Genomic DNA, 22,745 nt, shown 5'->3' on the forward strand with positions numbered 1-22,745 from the left:
GCCCCTCTCCAAAGACTCAGGGCGGCTCACAATGCATTTAAAATCATTATAAAAAACATTTAAAAATTAAAAACATTAAAACTCATTCACACCATTCATGGCCGGATCGTAAGTGCGAGATCAACCACTATGTGGTGCTGTTGCAAGGTTGTGTGCTCCCTATTTTTTCATGCTAAATCTTCCATCTCTTAAGTAAATCCTAGATAAGCAATGCAGAGATTTTGCTTAGCTAGGAGCTGTGTAATGTAACTTGTAATGGTTATAGCTAGAAATCCAGACTTCAATCAACCAAGCGTATGTGCATTCAGGAGGCCAAACGCATGAAACTGCTGATTGAATCAAGGCAGCTAGAGAGGAAGTAAACCATTACGGAATCCACCCCTCCCTCGTGAATTATGGAGACTTGATTGAAATGATACTACCTTTTCTCTTTTTTCAGTTATATCGAAAGATAATGTGATATACTAATTTGACAAGGACAATAATAATAGTTTTCTATTCCAAATTTTTCATGCACTATACAATGAAATCAAATCAAAATTAAAGAAGAAACTAAGAACCCAACATAGTAAAAAGGCTTTTAAGGTTTCCTGGCCCTTCCACTGGTAGTAGATTGATTCCATCTCATTGAACAGAAGTAATTTTCAGAAAGTATTCTAAAGTACACCTTAGCACAGTGTTGGTGAACCTTTTTTGTACCAAGTGCTGAAACAGGAGCATGTGCGTGCGGGGGAGCACCGGAAACTGGAAGAGCTGATACCTTAAAGATGTGGTGGATTCCTCTTCACTAACTGGTACAATATACTTTAATTTGGATTCCAGCATTGAGTAGGGACTTGAACTTGATGCATGCCTATGCATGATCATAATTTTATTGCCATTTACCCTCACTCTAATATGATGGTCATTTCAACATAAAAATGCTGATGGATTGTTTGCAGGCCCAAGCTTCGTGTAGCATCCTTGTTGGCACACCTATTACACAATTTACAGCAATGCAGTTGATCTTTTATAGTTTTACTAGCTTCTCCTCAAGATACATTAGAACTGGAGTCATCTGAATGTGTGCTTGTGCCCAGGTATGGATATAAATAGGAGAAATCTTTTTGATCAGAAAAATTAAGAATGGCAGCTGAAGTAGGTGTCCCAAAAGTGCTTCTTCCGGAGGAAACTGGACTTTCTTGTTTTTTCTTTTGAAGACATTTTGCTTCTCATCCAAGAAACTTTTTCAGCTGAGACAGGATAGTGGGGAAGAAGCTTCTTGGATGAAAAGCGAAACATCTTCAAAAGAAAATCAAATCAAAACAAAACAAGAGTTGCTTCCGGAAAAAGCACCTTTGGGACAATCATGACCTGGATGACTGAGAATCTCTACAAACTTTTAGCTGAAGCAGGTATTCCCCAGACTGATTTTTCATTTTTTTTTAAGCTCTTTCTAAAAGTAGATGAATTGCATTAGTAGCATGACATTGGTAAAGGGTGCTTAATACTTATGGATGCTGGGTAATAAACGCAGCTTTCATTTTAACAGATGAAACTATGCTAGTTGCATTTCTGTTGCTTCCCTCTCTTTATATTTGTTAAAAGCCTGAGTGTCGGGTTCCAGTTCCTATTTTTAGGCTGCGAGTATCCTTCTACGCCGTAACCAAGCAAAAATGAAACATGATGCCGGGGCATGTAATTTATTTTGTTTTGTAATAGCTTAGTCACAACGATATTGTATTGTGCCTTCAAAAATTGTAGTAGGTGGCTGTGATGGTTTGAGAAGGAAAGATGCAGACACAAGAGACTCTGCCTGGTCCTGAAACAAATACGAGTTCAGTAAAAGACCTTGGGAATTGTCTACGCTGCCCATAAGGAGGAAGTCTCAGGAGAGGGTACACAACACTGTCAACACCAAGCCCAAAATATCAGCTTTTAAGTTGCTTCTTCCTAGCATTTTTCCGTTAAGTTCGTTTTTTTTCTAATCAACTGAGCGCTAATCCATTAGTGGTGACATTGACCAATCAGCTTATTGCTCAAGTCTGACATTGTGCGTTGAGAGTGGGTGACTAGTCATCCAATTGGCTTTCATCTTGAAGATGGGACTAGAACTCACTGTCTTCCGGTTTGTAGCCTGGAGCCTTAACCACTAGATCAAACTGTCTCTATCAAGCTACTTATAGTAAAAATAGAGATGTAACAATATCACTTTAAAGGAAATCTGGGACCTTGGGAGGCAAACACAGAGAAGCAAAAGATCATGACTCCTACAAAATTAAGCTGAACTTGACATCTATTCACATATTCTTAAGAGTGATAAAAGCTGCTCAAGGAAAACAGCTTTTTGTTTACCAGCCACATTTCCTTTGTTATACATGTAGTCCTTGACTTACAACCATTCGTTTAGTGTCTGGTCAAACTAACAACAGCACTGAAAGTCACATGACCATTTTTCACATTTACGACTGTTGCAGCATCATACAGGTCATGTGATCAAAATTCAGACGCCTGGCAGCTGACTTGTATTTATGACTGTTGCAGTGTCGCCGGGTCATGAGATCACCTTTTGTGACCTTCTGACAAGCAAAGTCAATGGAGAAGCCAGATTCACTTAACAACAGTGATACTAATTTAACAACTGCAGCGACTCACTTAACAATTGTGGCAAGAAAAGTTGTAAAACGGGGTAAAATTCATTTAAGAACTGTCTTGCTTAGAAATGGATATTTTGGGCTCGATTGTGGTCATTAAGCCGAGGACTACCTGTAGTTAAATGTACAAAAAGAGGGGAACTTTGAAGATGAAATGACATCATTGCAGAAAAAAATATATATTTTCAAAACGAGTATATTTATGGAGCATATAGTGGAAAAAATTTCAGCACAAAAAGTTTTTTAAAAAATTCAGCACAAATAGTTTTTAAAAAATAAAAAAGGAAGAGGGAGTAAGCCCAGTTCCTCAAGAGGATACAGCTTAGGTTAACCGTAGAAGCTCCTACATGCTCCTATCGTATTCCAGTATGTTATTCCAATCAAGAAGATTGCCTTTACTGACCCAAGAATGTGAAAAGATGTGTCTGCTCCTCTGCGTGTAACAGCATCTTGATCACCAACAAAGGACAGATGCAACCACAGTTCACTGGAATGCTATGATCAGATGCAGAGCAAAGTAACCATTCAGCTCTCTCTGCTGGTGTAAAATGCATAATATTTTATCACAACCCTTGGCATAAAATAAGATGAAATGGTTTTTCAGCATCCATATTTGCAGAAAGCTCTTTTCCAGGCCCGAGTATGGCAGCTTGTATGTAGAATTCTTTCAAGGCAGAGGTCAATTCAGTTTTTTTAAAAAAACAATTTCTAAACTTCTAAGCTTTTGTACTTTGGATGGACATGTAGGACAAAGGGCCTCTGATATCACAAGGGATTTTACGTTTTCTAAATGTAAAGGCATATGAACTGTATGGTCAACGTCTGGGAAATACAATGGGTGCAGTGGAATCATTGCGATGGCTGGACAAAACGCTTGCGTCACTGTGTTCCTTAAACCTCCTCTTGCTTACAAAGAGCCTCAAAGTAAACTTAAGAAGGGAAAGATAGGTTGACTGAAGAGAGATGGCAATTTTTCCATTAACACCCCGTTGCTCAATTCTGCTGTTCATTTTACCACCATTGATGATAGTAGTGATGCTTTTAAAGACTATACCAAATCCCTGGGGCCCAGCAAAAGCCCCAAGCAGCTTTCAGTGTCTTGTCTAGGTGCTTTTAAGCTCTGGACTTCTGCCAGAGTCACACACTGACCCTCCTCCTATTACTGGGTACCTAAAGCTGTAGAGAAGATTTACAAGCCAACATCTTGTTTCATAAACAGGTAAAATTTTATATTCATGTAAAACAGACCAAAATAATAAAAAATATATACACACGCGCACTACAGATCACAATACTAGAGAATATTAACATACAGAGAAGTGCAAACTTCCCTCCCCATTTAATTGGCTTTTAAAGTTTATTACAGAGATTAATCTGGCTTATTCGGAAATGTGAAATACAGCTCACATCATGTATTACAGATATATCAAGAAATTCTAGAAATCTGGAAATTCTTTTTTAAAAGCTTTTTATACAAAGGGGAAAGAGAGTGCCAGCAAAAATTCAATGAAAACATACATTTGTCACTCCAATATCAAAAAGCATAATTATTGGTGAACACAGGCAAGTCTATAAAACTACCAGCCATTTGTGTTAAGATCTTTTTTTCCCCTCTCCATTTTAAAGTAGCATTAAAAAGGATAAAAAGTGCACACACACCCTTATAAGGCACGAACAGATTTTCAGAACAAATTAAAAAAAAAAAAAAAGGGGGGGGGGGAAACAAGCAGTAGCGAAAACTAATTGCTAAGTAGCCTCCACTTCCTAAATGTTGTGTCAGCGTATGAGACTTCCTTCTGAAACTTCAGTAAGCAGAACTGTGTTTCCATTTAAGCTTATGACTACCTCTGTCAGATGCTGCTTCATTTGGTAAATCTTTTTTAAGATAAAGAAGGCCCTTTTTCTGCCTTGGCACCAAGCATTTTGCTTTTTGCAGTTATTGTAGGCATAAATTGCCAAGCCAGGAGGAAATATGTTCACTTAGCTAAATCAGTTCCAGTGCAAAGGTTTACGGCAAATGCTCAGGTAGGTTTTATATTAAATGGCTGATGATTAAATAGACTCAAGTGACAGTTCTGAAAGAGATACTAGGAGGCTACGTGTTGCTGAGAATATCAGTGTTGGAGGTTGTAAATAGCACCCAAGTGGGGAAAACATCCTTGGATTTATCATACCGGCCACAATGTAGAGTTTTGTACTGTTAATATATTCCAGCCCCTTGACCAGGTCTGATTTCTGAGACTACCCCATAAGAGCAGCAAAAACAAAGGAAATCTGTAATATTCACTATTCTTCATCGCAATCCTATTGCTGGGAGACATGCTAGAACTAGACAATAGCACTGTAATACTAAAAGTCTGTAGTAATAATTAGGGATCTGCAAAAAATTCTGGATCTGAATAATCTCCTACTGATCTTGTCTGAATACCCCACCTACCAAGTTCTCTTGGTGTAGAACTTGAGCATTCCAAATATTTTGGAAGAGTTTTGAGCTCATGACACTTCCAAAGTGTTCAGATCAGCCAATTCACATTCAAAATAGGGTGTTTTGAATTTCAAGTGTTTTGCACATCCCCAGGAGCAATCTGTAGAAGTTGTGATCACATTAATTTAGAAACTCTCTGAGAACGAACTCTCTAATCAACGGTAGTGAAAAAGTAGCAAAAGTCAAGGAAAATAATGCTGCTGATTTGAGCCAGAAAATTTTCTATACAAGTAAAAAGTTACAGTTCACAAAACCACTTCTAGCAAACAATTATCTTAACTTGCAAAATTACTCTTGACCAAGCATCTAAACTTACAATGAGATAAAGATGATAGAGATGAGTTTCTTCCTCTCCAAGTCTAAATGCAGCTTCTATGGCAGGAGTGAGCAAACTACAATCCATGTGTAAGACCTCACGTTTTTCACTCCAGGATCACACTGTCAAAAATGGGCAATGTAACCAGGAATTACACTGGCATTTTTTTAAAATTTAAACCAATTTATCAACAGCAAAAGTACTAAAATATTCATGCTAAGCTCTCTCTAAAAGTTTGAATCTGGCAATTCCAGGGTTATTATTATTATTAGCATTCTTTATGGCCTTCAACAGTCAGAATAACCTTATTCCTTAGAAATTTTTGCTTGTAATTGCTCAAATCCATCATAATACAGTCTCATCTTAAACAGTGAAACAATCTCTGTTATCCAGCTTTCTCATGTACATAGGTGACATCTATGGCTAGAAAACTTGAAATTAAAGTCAGCTATGGTCAAATTGTTATAAGAATCCAGAAGCTGCTGAAAGCAGCCTGTGAATACAAGTGTAGCTGATGATTTTACAACTCATTATTTATCACAAAACTTGAATCTTAACGTTCTCAGCCATTTTTTCCTAATAACTGATTGCACTGCAATGCAAACTTCATTACTCAAGTTTACATGGTAAGTAGAATATAAAATGTATATTGCAACGTTTACTGGAAGCCATCATGTACCACAATGGCTATGTTTCTGGGAAAAAAATTCAATCAGAGCTTAGATGGGTCCTAGCAATGACATGAGAAGAAATGAGCGCATATGGTATCCTTGCAATTTCATCAGTTCCTCTAGTACAGGTATTACAGGAACAAGTCAAAAAACAGTTTAAAAGCAGCTTTGGCTCCCATCAATTACATATCAGAATATAGAAGTTGTCGTAAAGGTAGAGCTTTATAGTAGATAAATTCTATTAGTCATTTTGCTGACTAAATGGATAGGCTACAATTGGGGATTAATATCGCTAGGACCTCCAAAATCAGGGAGAAGCTGATCTCAAAATCAGAGCTTCCAAAATCAGGGAGAAGCTGACTTCAGACCTCTGCGTTTGAGAAGGAAAAAAAAATAGGGGCGGCAGAAGGAATGGGGATGTCTTCAAGTCAGTCTTGACTCCTGGTGATTGCCTGAATTAGTCCCTGCAGTTTTCTTCTCTGTTCATGTAGCAATAAAATAGAATTAGCATACAATAGGGTTGAATAAAGTAGAATTTAGCTCGTCTGGTCTACTTCCTGTCTGAGGTACCTGGGAAAGGTCACATGTATAAGTGGTCCTTGACTTACAACCACAATTAAGCCCAAAATTCCTGTTGCTAAGTGAAACATTTGTTAAGTGAGTTTTACCTCATTTTGCGACCTTTCTTGCCACAGTTGTTAAGTGAATTAAGTTATTAGTATGATTGATAAGTGAATCTGGCTTCTCCACTGACTTTACTTGTCAGAAGGTCTCAAAAGATAATCACAAGACTCCAGGCCACTGCAACCATCATAAATATGAATCAGTTGCCAAGCATCTGAACTTTGATCACATGACCATGGAGATGGTGCCAACGGTCATAAATGTGAAAAATGGCCATTAGTGACTTTTTTCAGTGCCATTGTAACTTTGAATGGTCACTAAATGTGAACTGCTGTAAGTTGAGGACTACCTGCATTTTAACCACTAAACTAAACATGCTCAAGTTAGCTCATTGGACATTTAAATTTTCAAAGATCGTTGAACATTGGAGCCCTCCAGAACAGTGTACAAGTTCACTCTCTTAGAAAAAAAAGAATCCACATCTGGGCCTAATTTAGTAATTCCCTGATTGTCCTTCATGTATTATTTAGGTTATAATTCAGCACTAATACTATAACCAAATTTCATTTATCTTTTAAGCACAGGTCTAATAATAGCTTGAAAATTCCTTTTCCCGCAAACAGTGCCAAATAAAAAAGCTTTTCAATTTCAGTAAGATGCCTCCATTGTGGAACAGCAGACAACTTCCTGGAGCGGAAGATATGAGTTGGACATTGCTACATACTTTGTTGACAAAATCTCTGGAGAGAAATGAAGGAAGATATCAATCAACTGTATTTATAAATCATAAATAAGAAAACACTGGAAGCTTGAAATTCTAAATAATCCATTAGCCACTTTCGTCTGCAACTTAATTAAAACGATACCTTCATGTGTTACACCTTACAGATGCTGGGCTAATAACTATTCACAGCCTCTATCATAAGCTGGTGGATCACATATAATAAGCCAGGACTGGTTGCTTATTCCAGTGATCTGAATTCACACGACATGCTAAGCCAAAACCAAACTAACAACATGACACTGTACTGCTTCTTCTGCCTGCAGAGGCCTACTGCTTTCCACACACTCTCCAGATCAGAAAGCACTTGTTAATTGCTCACTAGAAAGGCTGGAAGTATCAAGTCACACAGAGGTGAAAAATAAAATCCTGAGGGAATCATTATAGCTCTCTGTGTGTGCCAGACTCTCCCAAGATGCCTTGTTCTTGATTTCATAAACTGAGCCACAACTTCTTACATTTGGGAGAAAAAATGAGTAGTCCATGTTGTAAACCAAAAATAAAATCTAATAAACTTAGATTTATGAAAATATCGCTGCTCTTACACATTTGATTGGGAGTAATTGATTAATTAGATAATCCCTATTCATGATCTTGATTTATGAATAATACGAAAAAAACTTTGAAATAAGTAACAGAATATTCGTGACCTGTTATTCCTGCAACCCAAAGTAAGAATAAATGAAAATCTACTCTCATTTTCTCTATTTGAACTGGCTTACAAATCAAACTAATTTTTAGCATTCCTAGATATAGCAGGAAAGAATCCCAAATGTTTAAACTGGTCTAGTGACTTCTCATTTATCCTGCTCAAGATAGGTCAGCTGCATATATGAGTGAAAACAATGCACAAGATCTTTTTGGTTTTCTTTAGGAATCAACACGGCAATTGTATTAGGACTCCTTTTCCCCGGGGCCCCACCCTTATCCATCGGAGCAGCATCTTTCCAAAACTCTTCCCACTCTGCAACTGTATACTTTCAGCCTCTTACAAAGACAGAGTGTTTCCCAGTTCACTTAATTTTCCCTGATTTGTTTCTACTGGTCAAAACATGGAAATACAGACAAGAGTCACTCAGCAACCACTGACCAGCACAATACCCATAAAGCAGGGACAGTAAGGTGTGGCAATCGCTAACAACATTCTTCATCCTGCTCCTCATTAATCACGCCCTGAGGGGTGGGCTGAGGTGAGGTTAAGGACGGTAGATTTTGATAATGTCTTTAATGACCCGTCGGCAGATTGGACAGCAGGCATTGAGCTGTTTCTTCAGTTTAAGACCACAGGTGTTGCACAGGCACATGTGTCCACAGGTATAGATCACCACATCCACCTCGTTGTCAAAGCAAACTGTGCATTCCCCATTCTTGCTGCTTGAGGGCTCTGGAGGTGAGAACACAGGAGACACTGGAGGACTCAGAGGAGAACTTGGAGCAGTCACTATATGGGATGGGAAACAAAGGAACTGTGGTTAGAAATGTCATCTCCTTTTCTACAGGTCAGACTAAAAAGGAATAATTCAAATTATTTTTCTAATGAGAAAAAGAACTTTTGTACAGTAAACATTAAAGACGCAAAAAAAGACAGGAAAAAAAAGTTATGTCATTATACCGGGAGTGAAATCGGACTGCTGGGCAGAGAAGACAAATATCAGCCAGGCCCAACTGGAAACAGTTGGCAAGACAAAAGTGCATTAAAACAAATAGAAGATGAATTTTATATAGCAATATAGACCTGCTTTCATTGAAAAATGCTAGTATCTTCTAAAGAACTTTTTATCCGCGTGCCGAAGATGTGCATGACATGAATGGAATTTGGGGTGGCTAACAATTACATAGCATGAATGCTTGTGTCTTGAGGGGGGAACTTGGGTGCAATTTTTAACTATTGTTTAGTTCATTGTTTGTAATGATGTGTTTATAATAATGGCTGTACCAGCCTTTTATTAAGGGTATCTACTTCAGGCTACCTACAGATGCTTCCCAGTTGCACATCTTTCTGGTGCAGAAGAAATGATGATGATGATGATGATGATGATGATGATGATGATGATGATGAAATAGCCTAGTCTTTTAATCCAACTGTGGCTGAGAATATACGGACTTTGCATTTTACACATCTTTTGGACTTTCATACAGATTTTAATAGTGTATGATGAAGTCATACTGAATTCTAAGTTTCATTAGATAATAGGATTGTAGCAAACAAAATACCCTACATTCATTCCCCGCATGACTTCATTTTTCTTGCTGGGAATCACCTTTTCTGATGGCCCAAACTATGAGCTGAAGTCTCAGTCATGTTTATAACCCATGTTCTTGCTGATTGTATGCAAACATTTTAACAAGCACATTCTTAAATGAGATAAATATATTGGGAGAAAACCACACTGAACGCCTTTAAAAATGCTATAATGATTATAAAGATGAGAAAATATTTTCCTCCAACCTAATAATTGTAGGATAGAAAATGCAAAGGAAGAAATAACCATCTTCTCTCTCCCACCTCTCTCATTTTCCCTCCTTCCCCCACATTTCTTTGCAACTAGATTAGTAATTGAGAGGGAGATGGAATCCAATCTATATGGATTCCTTCATGCAGTAACCATCAATGCATTGGGAAACTAAGTACATGCACGTTTGCTCTCTTTCTGAGGATCAATCAATATTAAGGAAACCAATGAACTACCATAATATGTGAAAAGCAAGTATGTCCTGGTGAAATATGACATTTAGAGAGTCAGCAGTTTGGCTGACTTTGCTGTTTACATTTATTTTCTACCAATAAACTCTCTAGCACTAGTTTTGACAGATGGAGATTTTCCACTTAGTTGCTTGTATCCCTTAAATGTTGTTCCTTAGCTCTGTCAAGTCATTTCAGCTCTATTGGGCTTTTATTGCTGCTTTTATAAAAGAAGATTTGTGCATAACCTAAAGACATCCAAAAGCAACCTCAGGAAATTTACTGTTCCTTCCTCTCAACAAAAAACTATGCTAGCATAGTTCAGCAAGCCTTATTTCAGACAACTCAGCCCATAGAGCTTGGTTTATACTGTATTTACTAGGGTACTGAATGTAAATATTTCAAATGCAGAGATCAGCAAACGATCCTTACCGAGGGATGACTCAGAAGCCGATGAAGACCGGTTCACGCTGAACGCCATATCCGAATCGCTGTCATATTGTGAGCCTCCAGGGGATCCTGAGGGGGAGATGGTCACAGGGCTGGATTGTACTGTGCCTGAAAAGAAAAAATTCAATCAGCTGCACAAGTTGGGTAGGAATCTGTCCGGAACAAGTGCTCAATTTGAGTTCAATCTGGGAACAGGAGAACAACTTCTATTTCAGCTTCACAACAGTCAGTGGTGGGTGGTGGCGGAAGCCAGTAGAGGTGGTGGCGGAAGGCTCTGCCCACCCGCCCGGATGTAATCACGGATGCTTTGCGCATGCTCAGAAGATTCTGCGCACATGCACGCTCCCAGTTCCGAACCGGTAACAAATGTAAATGGAACCCACTACTGACAACAGTCTTACACAAATAACTATAATCTAACTATATTGTATTACTTTTTAGCAGGTTTGTTCATTTAAGATGATGAGCATCCTCTACTCTAAAACAAGATTCATTTTCATGAAGGAAGGTGAATATACATGTTTCAGGATAATGTTGCAGGATCCAATCTGAGTCGGTTACTGGGACCAGAGATTTGTCTTCTGAACTTCTCATTAGAGAGAAGTTCCCTGAAGATGAGCTCCATCATGAGTCTGAAAGCTCAGAAGACAAAATCTCTGGTCCTGGTGACTGATCCAGATTGAGTCCTGCAAGAGTCACTTTCCTCCTAGCCCCCCCTTTTTTTCCAGGCTCTAGATTATATTCAAGTAGTAATATTGAACCAGAAGAGATCCAAATTTTCTTTGTAAAATGAAATGGATATTTAATCTAGCACACTCTGATGCAAGGGAAAGATTTCCCTATTCTTCTTAAAATGGCATTCTGTTGTGTCTTGGTAAACAGACTCATTATTAAAATGTAACCTCATCTCCTCACTAATAAGGGTATATCCAAAGAAGCTTATTAGCCATTATAGCTAAGTGGACCCCTCCTGTTTCAATACCTGATATTAGAGACAATAAAGGACAGGGTAGACCTCATGTTTCATGCTTAAGCACCTAATTCTCCTTTTTTGAGAAGAGGTAATTAGGTAATCCCATGGTTGATTACACGTGACAGTTCTTTCTACACTAGTAAATCCTACTCCGGATTCTGATATTTTCCAGCTGTTAAACAATCCTTTCAGTTGCACTAAATGACTTGTAAGTCCTAGCAGTGGTGCTAGAGAGCAATGCTAGGACTATCACAGATGCTTGCTACGGAACCGTTCTTGTACTCTGGTCAGATTGGATACTAATTCTTTCCTTTCTGCCTGAACCTAGTTTGGTGAACTCAAACAAATGGCAACTAGTGCAGGCTATTTAGTTTCAGTTTATAAAAAGGACTTAAAAATACATGCTTGATGAGCAAAGGATATACCTGTCTTTTTAGTCAGGTATAACTGTCTTTTTAGTCAGGTATAACAGAATAACAGAGTTGGAAGGGACTTTTTCTAATCCAGTCCCCTGCTCAAGCAGGAAACCCTATACCATTTCAGACAAGTGGCTATCCAGTCTTTTCTTAAAAACCTCTAATGTTGGAGCATCCGAAAGATATAAATTCATATTTTAATCATCCTCATACTTGTGCTCATGAAACTTTAGTTGGTCATCAAATTAAAGTGCAAAGCGTTTAGCCAATTGGCTGTTCCAAGCTAAAAAAAAAAAAAAAAAAAGAGGATCTCTCCAAATGGCTGTAAGGGTTTTCACTGTTTTGCTAGCACTTCCTTTACAATATTCTGGTCATTGACTTTGAAGCTATACTTACTTACCTAATATTTTTAGCTGATTGATTACACCATGGATTGAGAAGAAAACCCACAGTGATTGTGAGGTATCAACACACATCAGCATCCCACGGTTCATCCCATTGATTCCATGATGCACTTCTCCATTTGGCAAAAGCACAAAGTTGAGGATGTCACCATTGTTGAGGACAGGGAAACCTCGGCAAACCACCCAGTACTCCTTGCGATCCAGAAGAAAATCTGGGTCTGCTGGGAGCTCATTTGTCCGTAAAGTACCAGGATCACAGGAAGTGATACCAAACGTGAGGGCCCCATAATATGGCAAGCCCAGGTGTCCCACTTCCACAAACAAGCTTTCACCGATGTGCAAAGGTCGGTCAGAAAACACCAAGGTTCTGTTGCTTTCCTGCCAGTTGGTGCAGGCAGACATACGATCCTGAGAAAAGTTAATATCAGGCCCATGAGTAGGGTGGAAATGAAGATCTGTGTCTAGAAAGGCAGGCACAATTTGCCCAAGCTGCCTCCTGCTTGGGCAGCAGGGAATTGTATGATTATCTGTGGGCAGCCCAGGCATACGGCTCAAATTCAGATTTGCAATTTTGGCAACCACTTGATTGTTCTCCAGCTCATTGTTGTTAAAATTGGCCGAATCGTGGTTGCTCTGAGGAAGGCAAGTGCTGAGTCGTGCGTTGCTCAGACGGGTGGAGGTCATGGTCTCAGCAAACATGCTATCTGTAAAGCGAAGCCAAGATTACAGATAAATTACAAGTAGTGACCCATTCAAACTATTGTTTTGAGCTCCATTATGATTAAATCTTTTTACTTTAGCCCATTTTGAGTAGGTTATTAATAGTTTCAGCTCTATTTTTGTCATACACAAATGTCAGCAGTATTTTATACCAGTGTTTCTGAATTTTCACAGTTTAAGTGTAAACCAGGTTGTTCTAGTGGTTTAAGGTTGCAGTCTGGAAACTGGAAGCCCCTGAATTCTAATCTGATCTTAGCCATGAAAACCAGCTGGGTGACTTTGAGCCAGGCACTCTCTCTGACCCACCTCATCTCACAGGGTGGTTGTTGTGGGGAAAACAGGAGGAGGAAGGAATACTAGCTATGTTCACCACCTTGCATTATTAAAAATAATAAGGGCAGAATGTAAATTAAAAAGGGAAAGGAAAGTGGAATTGAAGATGGAAGCATAGAATTTAAAAACCAGTAGACTTGGGGTCTGATCTTTTTTGAATTCCAGTTCCCATCCATCTTAGTTCCCATCAGCGTTGCCTGGATACATATTGATAGATGTCTTTATGAAATTATTTTTTTTAAATTTGTATTTGTTATTTTTATATTTTCTATTTTATCTATTATTGTCCACTGCCTAGAGTCTTTGGTGAGATGGGCGGCTATATAAATTTGATAAACAAAGAACAAATGGATAATAATAAATTTGATAAACAAAGAACAAATGGATAAAAATAAGTTTTTATCCGGGAGGCTGAGGGTCATATGTTAGCTGCCCTTGCATTAAATTAAACCCCACTAAGTCAATTTAGTAACAATTTCCCAATTCATTGAAGTAGTTCAGTATATTCTTAGCATTCTCTTCAGGAGTCCTTGCACCTCCTTCTTTTTCAGCCATAAAAAAGAATGTATCAGGAAAGAAGTCTATTCCTGTTTACTGATCTCCCTTCCTCCAACTTGCAGGTTTTTTTTAAAAAAAAAAACTTCTCTATCTTCCTTTGCCTTTGTCGCTGCCCCTCTAATTCACCAAGGGGGGGGGACATTTAATCACCTTACAGATCATCATTAATAATATATTGGATAATACGTTGCACATTAAAGCAACAGTTGTGACCTTCAAGCACACTAGATTCTTTGTTATTGACATGCCATGTGAGCAAGCGACTCTTCCCAGAACTACTTACATCTGATAACTTCAGATGTCAAGAAAAAAGATGCTTCTCATCCAAAAGCAATAAAACTGGAAGCAGACTGCCCCACAGTAAGCCATTCTTCTCACTCTTAAGTGTCACAGCTGAGAAAGAGGCAGGAGGCACATTGAAATTGTGTAATAATTTGTCAAAGGCTTAGGGTGCTTCTAGACAGAACTACAAAGCAGAAGACATAGGGCAGTATTTTAGCTTTCCTTCCTCTTTCAACTTTTTCCTTCCTCTTTCATTAGTGGTCAGAAAAATGTTGCAAAACACTATGGAAAAACAGGACAGCTACAAAACGCAAGACTACAACTTCTGGCTCTCTTGTCCAATTCCATTTTTTCTTTTAGACGAGGCACAATGAAAGCCTTGTCTGGAAGAATACTCGGCTCTCTAATTTTAGGCCACTCTGTGCATAGTATTCCACTGAAGTCATAGCACAATTTGTGGAAATAGTATGGAGAACGCATGATCCTACTTGTGGATGAGCTAGATCGGAGATAGGATAGGGTGGTCTGACTCTTGATTTTTGAGCGGCTTTTGATATAATCAACCATGGTGTCCTCCCGAACTTGCTAAAGGGAAAGGGGAACACGGAGTTACTGTGGTATTATTCCTTTCTCTGCATCTGGTTCAAATTAGTATTAGTTAGAGGGAAGAAGCTGAGCCTAAAACTTTTGATTTGTGAGATGTCTCAAGGCTCAGTAGTTTAGTTCCTCCTGGTCCAGAATACAGTAGCATTCTGTACAAGCAGTGATGGGAAAGTCTTGCTGTGGCAGTACAACAATTCTGGTGCATGAGCTATAGTGGTTACCAATTGGCTTCTAGAACAATTCAAGATGCTGGATGTCACCTATAAAGCCCTATATTACATAGGATCTAGCTATTGAGAACCATCTGGTTCCTATAATATCTACCTGTTCTGTGCTGTGACAGACATGGCTTACTTCAAGTCTTCTTGATTAAACAATGATCTAGTGAGTCCCATAAAGTGAACCTTCTCTACTGCACCTGCCCTTTGGAATAGCATCCTCCTAGAGCAAGGGTAGGCAACCTTAAACACTCAAAGAGCCACAAAGCTCTTAACTGGAAGTTCCCATTCAATTCTGGAGCTGACCGGAAGTCCGGTTCCACCATCATAGTCTCCTCCTAGCACGGCATCCTTTTTCCTCTACCTGTCCTAACCGAAAGCCCTATCAATTGTGAAGCCAAACAGCAACAGGGAGGCACAGCAGAGGGATGAAAGAGTCACATGTGGCTCCAGAGCCGTGGGTTGCTGACCCCTGTCCTAGAGGTATGTAGCTGGTTCCAGCTAGCTGGCCTTCAAGTGTCCTTTATTACATCCTACATAGAATCAGGATATGATAGATCAAGTACATTATCATCATTCTATGCCAATATTTATTCTTTCTTTTTAATACAACTCCACAAAGAGTTGAGAAAGAATGAAAATAATATTTTTTTTCCAATTTCCTTTTACAAAAAGCACTGGAATATAAAATGAAGCCTGGAAAATAAAGTCACTCAGATCTATTCTTTTGAATTGCCCAAGGCCTGATGCTGTGTTGTTATTTGGAAAATGTATGGCTCTTGAAAAAATGGACAGGACCTTGTGATTGTTGTCCAGTGATCTCTTTATTAGGTCCATGTGTCTGCTGATTGGTAAAAGCTTCCTGAGATGTGATATAGTTGGATACATATGGTGATAAATTCAACTTTAAGAAAGGGGATAAGGATCCTTATTTTTGTTGAGGTCATCAGACTGCAAGTAGTCCTTAATTTATTGCTGGTCACTTAGCAACCATTCAAAGTTAGGATAGATCTCCATAGGACTACTTACAGGCCAGATTCAAAGCAGTGGCGGGCTGCTACCGGTTCGGTCCGGATCTTGTGAACCAGTAGTGAAGGTAAGTGGAACCCATCCCTGATTCAAAGTTATGATAAGTCATTTGCAATAGCCCATATTTATGGCCATTTGCAAAGTCTCACGATCACATGACCACAATTTATGGTTTTGGAGTTTTTTGGCCAAAAATTGGAATTTACTTCTGGTTTTCAGCAAAAAAAAAAGTTCATTCTAGACAAAGGGTTCATTTAACAGCTGCTGCAAGAAATTTGTAAAATCAGATGCTTTCATATGGTGATCTACTTAACAACCAGCATGACTTACAGTCATAATTGAATACCGTACTACCTGTAGAGATTCAGAGGACTCTGGAAAGAATTTATTATCTGAACTTGTTTCAACGAGATTCAAACTGAGGCATAATATGGAGGCAGCACTGATCACTCTGGTTGATGATTTTTGACAGAACTGGGATGAAGGAAAAGTGATTATCATGGTTCTTCTTGATCTCTCACTATCTTTCAGTAGAACTGTTCATGGTAAAATTTTAAATTAGATATGGGATTTGGGAACAAAGGGCATAATGTTGTGGTGACTCTCTTTTTTTATAGCCAATTTTTCTCAATGTTGACAGATGGAGAGAGGTTCAGCCCTAAGATCCTGGTTTGCAAGGTGCCTCAGGGTTTGATGTTCTAGTTTATGTGTTCAACATCCACATGAAACTGTAGGGTCAGTCATATACTGACCTGGGGACAGATATTATCAGCATACAGTATTTGATATCTATGGCCAGAAAGGCCTTCACACAGATTCATCTGATTGATGAAGCAAATTCATCCTTTCCTGGAACTGATATTCCTTCTCACAGTCACTCATGTCTTGATCATCTTGAATGTGGATTATTGCAATTAATTCTACATGGGGTTGCCCTTGAAAACCACTTGGAAGCAGCAAGTGACCCAAAATGAGCAATATGAGCAGTTATGGGATATTTATGGATGTAGAGAGCCACAGAAATGGCCTTGAGAAGAATATTCAAAAGCCATTACAGAAACAAGTGCATACATATTCCTTACACTCTGGAAAAGAAATAGTAGGAGTAGGCTTAGGTTGGCTCTTCAATGACTCAAGGAGTAAATCTTATATTAATAAAACACAGCCATTCCTGTGACATTGGTGGTCTATTCTGGTGTATTTCATAGGGTTGACATGTAAAGCCTCTGCTATGTGAGTAAACAGATTAGGTTTCTGCATTCAATTTAAGATACTGGCCATTTCCCAAAAGATTTAATGGCATAGGGATTGTCTCTCTCCCATTATTCTTGCCTAGCCCCAAATTTCTGACAAACTAGACATGGTTATTATCTGGTGGGACTTTGAAAGTGTGTCTTCCCTGTTGGGCACCAGAACTTTAGAACTGTATCGCTGTGATGGTTCAATGCCTCAATCTTGCAAGATTTATAAGAAAAAAAATATTTTTGCTAAATTCTGAGATAGGTTGGAGTGTGTCCATCAGATGTAGAGTGCCTGTTTTGGTTAACATATGTCTGTTCTGCCCATTATTCCCTCTGTTATAGTTGTGTTGTGTTGTGTTGTATTGTATCATATTGTATCTTAACATTGACAAGAATCAATGTTCGGTTGGAAGGCCTTAGAAATCAAACAGATAGAGTCAGGTTTAAAAAAAAAAACCAAGTGGTACTGATTTTTTTAAAAATGGCTTTACTTTTTATGGATGTGTGTTTAAACCATAATCTGACAAGTTCCATTAATGTATTCATTATATCATCTATAGAACATCACATAACATTATCCTGAAGCTAAATTATCCTCTGTAATCATGCCTATAATAGCATGAAGGGACTCCTTCCTTATAGAGCTGCAGAGAGATGCAGTAAACAACAAAAAGGTAAAACAGGGTGACTGGCAGCCGCTTTAGTCAGATAACCCATATTACACCAGAGGCATGTTCTGAGGGCACTTGAAACTGCAGACTACATCACAAGCATGAACTAAAATCTGAAGCAGGAATCATAATCCCTAATTTTCTGTAAACATATCCTAATAGACTTGCCTGAAAAGACAAAAGTAGGAACTGTATTTCTAGGTGGGATGAGTGAAATCATTTTCCCCCACCTCCTAAACTGTAGAAATTGGTGATAAATCAAGAGAATTAAGTTCATGTCTACATGAGATAAGAGTCACAAAGGAGGAGGGGGTGAAGGAGAACAAAACTTCCAATCTCTTAGATAGAAAATCACAATACTGTTGTCTATGCTGGTGTTTTCCAATAGACAGAAAAGTGGTGTTTCTTTTCTACCTAGGTGCAGATCTTACTTAAAAGCATGATAGGTCTGAAATATAATGTGAGACTCATAAGTAGCCTTTAAAAGAGATAACAGATATAAAGCCTATACTGCAGAAGAAAGAAGGGGATAGTCCTTCCCTACATACAGATGCATACGGCTACTATCCTAAGAAGTCAAAGGATGAGCCAACGAAACTTTCTTTCATGTACACGGCCTTCACAGTCACTGGTATACACAATTCCAAAAGCTAAAGCCTAATTGAAACTAAGAGCAAAAATTTGCAACCTTATTAGGTTATGAAGGGACGCTACAAGCATTAAACCTTTGCCCTCACATATTTATTATTGCATAATTTAGTTAAAATCCAAATTGGTCATATTAGAGAACATAAAGACAGATTTCCATAGGACTTCTTAAAAGAATATTTATTTGATTATATCCTGCCTCTTCCTCTGGAGTTGAATACTTCCTTTGAGGAACCAACTTCTCACATGCTAAGTTTAGTGTGCAGCTTGCTGTTACATGTGTGCTCAAGAGATAGCAATGAAAGCTTCCTACACTCAACTCACTGGGCTTGCATGAAGGCTGGACTGCTAAATTCCATCTACAGTTCCAGGCTAAGATAGCCTGTTGAATGAGATATTTGGGATCTTTCCAGTCCCTTAATGAGGGCTCCACTTCTGGTCATCTGATTGAGCAAGAAGAGGGTGGCTTAGAACTACTTCTAGACATCTCTGTAAAGTTTGCTAGTTTTAATTTTGCTTATTTTTTGTGGTTTAATATTGCATGAACCCAGGCCACCTGATCAGTTTATGGTCAATGTAAACCTAGAAAAAGGATTATTTTTAATTGGCTAAACAATGTTTCAGCACAGTATAAGAATTGGGGACCCAATGAAAATGAAAATGAAGATTGGCACCTGAAATTTTCAAACAGGTAGCAGCTTCACTTAAAAATGCCTTTGTTCAAGAGGCTAACTGAGAGAATGAGACTGTTTATCTTGTGACCAAAGGCCAGTTCAAGAAACTATATGGCATTGGAACCATAAATGGAATATGCCCTACTTTTTATCAGTAATATTTTCTGACCCTTCTAGCTTTCTACTTCAATCAAAATGAAAACCACAAAGGGGAGAAAAGGAAAAACAATCTGCAGCAATCTTATTTCAAAGTTCAGAAATTCAATTTGGCTTCCTGGCCAGCATATAACAGTTCCTGTGTTTTTTAAGATTAGCATCTAGGATACACCTACCTAGTATTTGCACTTCATGAGTGATCCCGTAGACATCTATCAGCGCCCAGAGAGGACCAGAGACTTTGACGCCACAGTGAAACAGAATTGGCTCTTCATCATTAATGCTATAGAAAACTCTCCCTTGACGATCAACCCAGAATGCCAGGACATTGTCTCTTAGTGCAAACCTCTCTGGCAGAGCTTTAGCCCAGAAGCCTGGTCGGGTCACCAGGTCTGGACAGGCATATTTTGGAATGTCACCGGCATTCATCTGTGATGGATCGTGAATTGTGAAGCCAAAACGCAACGCCCCACTCCAGCCATGGTGCACAGATACCAGCTTCAGACGCACTTTCTCATAGAGGTGAATAGGACGGTTAGTGAAAGTGATGCCATTGCAGAAACTATTCCTTCGGATGGCCTTCCGAGAATGGGTATCCAGGCGGATGTTTTTTCCTTTGGCCTGGAAGTGGAATCGTGGAGGCTCAGTAATGGTGAGGACAGATCGTCTCTCATGGTTACCGTTGGGTAAGGTGTAATAAGGCCTGTGGGATACGGGACGAGCTTGATGACTGGTATCTGCAAAAAGGAGGAAGAAACAAGCAGTTAGTTAGAAGTGTCTCATAAAAACCGTTCTAAGATAGGCTGTAACCCTTTGTTTAGTGAGATTTGCAAGCTCTGTGCTTCAGTATCAAGAAATTAAATAAAAGTGGTTACCCTCTTATTTCTTATATTTGCAAGATTCTTTGTATTTTGACAATTTATTTTTTTTTTCTAAGTTGGAAAGGCTACCTTTTGAGACCAATATGTAACTCAAACCAGAATTTTAATGCTGTTAACTAAATTTTGCTATTGAATTAGCGCAAGTTAATGGTGTAATTGATGGGGCATTATCATTTTATTGCTATATAGCAGCAATCCCCAACCACTGGCAGTGGCGGCGGCAGCAGAGATTGTGGCGGGGGGGAGGAGAGGGGACTGTTTCACATGTGCATTAACTGCTTGCGCAAATGGACCTCTGTGCGCTAGTCCACCGCTTACACAGCCTGGTTCCCAATGGTCTGCGGACCACTATTGGTCTGCAGACCAGGAGTTGGAGACTCCTGCTATATAGCATTTAAAGAGACACTGTTTGGGCAACTATTCTGGTTTTGCAGTAAGTATAGGAAGTTGATTTGCTGAACAATTGTTTCTAGATTATGAAATATTCGAGGCAGTTGCTAAATAATCACCAACCACAACTTCAGTCTTCAGAAGCCAGTGATATCTTTAGTTCTGGGTGCAAAGATTTTCTGTGTGCTACCCAAAAGGAGCCTTGTCTGATTTAAGAGAGGAAGAAAGAAATGTAAAAGAAATGCACAATGCACATTACGTGCCATTCTTTTTATGACCCTCCCCTGCCAGCAAAAACTGTGGCTGGATCACGGAAGATGCATGCTCTTTGAAGTGCTTTGAACCACTAAGGCTATTTTCAACCTATGTATTCCAAAACAGAAAGGAAATTTGGTAATTCTGAAACAATGGAACACACTATTCTGTTTCAAGGGAATTTTTTTTTACACACACAAGTATTCATCTCCTTCAGGATATCATGTCTATCATTTAAGTTGGAAGAATTAGTCCACAGATACTAACTTTTTTAGTGGCAACAGTTGATTCAGACCAAACAACTAAGCATGTACCTCACTTAAATGTCCAGGAGAAACATAGCTTTTTAAAAGAGGTACCTGCTTGCTCTGATGCACTTTTTCAACTCTGGATCCAAAGTGCAACACAATCCTACAGAGAACTGGTGCTTCATACTTTCCATTTTATTGTTAACAATCTACATGGCATGGAATAAATATGTCCTAACCAAACACTTGTTTTGATCAGTCACAAATGGAGCCTGCATCCTACATTGTATCTATAAAATCCCACCACAGATTTGTATCCTGTTAAGGGGATAAATATATCCCCATCGCTAAGAAAAACCTTTATTTTCTTGTCGGGAAGATTTGTTGTATATCTTTTATTGATTCCCAGTTGATCATCATTTTTGCGAACATGTGCAGAAATTTGACCAACTGCATCCTTATTCCTCTTAGAAGCCCAGGTTCTGTGTTGTGTCACTCACTGAAAATATCACCATGTCCTAAACCATCTTTGTATCCATCTATCACGGTATGTATATCATCTGAACTTTGACTCCTCCCATTTTACAATTCAGAGGATTGGATTCTATCACACTTCAGATCCAAGGCCAAGAACGGTCCCCTGGCTTCTTAAAAGCAATTCAAAAGAGCTGATTATGCAGCTAAATGGAATTTTTTATACAATGTGTCATAACAAAAAGACAGCATATCTCTTCTTTTCTAATCAAAAAAGTGAAGGGTTTCATAAAATGTTTCATTCAATCTTATCAACCGGTATCCTTACTGTTCCCTGCCTGATGCCTTTCCCTTATCAGCTCCATAAACATTTTCAAACTTACATAATCTATTATTTCCATTCATCTATCACATATTACTATCATAGTAATTTATCTTTCTATAATATCAGCTTGGCAAGCAAGAAAATTATGTGCTTTATATAAAGATTACACTTCTTCATTTTTAATAGAAATAAAGTAGCCCTTCACCAGATATGCCTTCTTCCAAAATCCAATTCAACATTCCAATTGATTCAGGACTTTTTATTACCTATCCTTTTCCCCAGTCTCTTGATGTTAGAGATTGCTCCATTCACTTGATGCTTATCTTCTATCCGGGTCAAACAATTAAACAGTATTTAATTTGGCTAAGACCCATCTAAAACACTGGGTCCCTTTTCTCAATGTATTCCAAATGGAACAATTATTAAACTTTAGTAATAAAATATCTGGTCATCCATGTGTATGCAGAGATCAGGATGAAAAATTGGTTACTTATGTACAAATGAAGTTCTTTGATGGATCATCTGTGAATTCATGCGATCTATGCACTTACTACATTTAGTCTCAAATAATCTTATATTCCTTCTGAGTTCCAATTTCTTGGA

The 22,745-nt window shown here is 38.6% G+C and overlaps 1 protein-coding gene across 3 annotated transcripts in view; it reads right to left on the reverse strand.

Moving 5' to 3' along the window:
- Positions 1-8,367: 8,367 nt before the first annotated feature.
- Positions 8,368-22,745, reverse strand: part of NEURL1B (neuralized E3 ubiquitin protein ligase 1B) — a 227,578-nt gene continuing 213,200 nt past the window's right edge. For all 3 annotated transcript variants that reach the window (XM_034405530.3, XM_034405536.3, XM_034405543.3), the window contains exons 2-5: positions 19,746-20,306; positions 12,433-13,140; positions 10,626-10,751; positions 8,368-8,951 (exon numbers count right to left, since the gene is read on the reverse strand). In XM_034405530.3, the coding sequence (XP_034261421.1) occupies positions 8,707-8,951; positions 10,626-10,751; positions 12,433-13,140; positions 19,746-20,306 (1,640 nt within the window). In that variant the 3' untranslated portion in view covers positions 8,368-8,706. The remainder of the gene's footprint in view (positions 8,952-10,625; positions 10,752-12,432; positions 13,141-19,745; positions 20,307-22,745) is intronic.

This window comes from Pantherophis guttatus, chromosome 2, assembly GCF_059756535.1.
Source record: "Pantherophis guttatus breed Tessera chromosome 2, ASM5975653v1, whole genome shotgun sequence".
Taxonomy (NCBI): Eukaryota; Metazoa; Chordata; class Lepidosauria; order Squamata; family Colubridae; genus Pantherophis; species Pantherophis guttatus.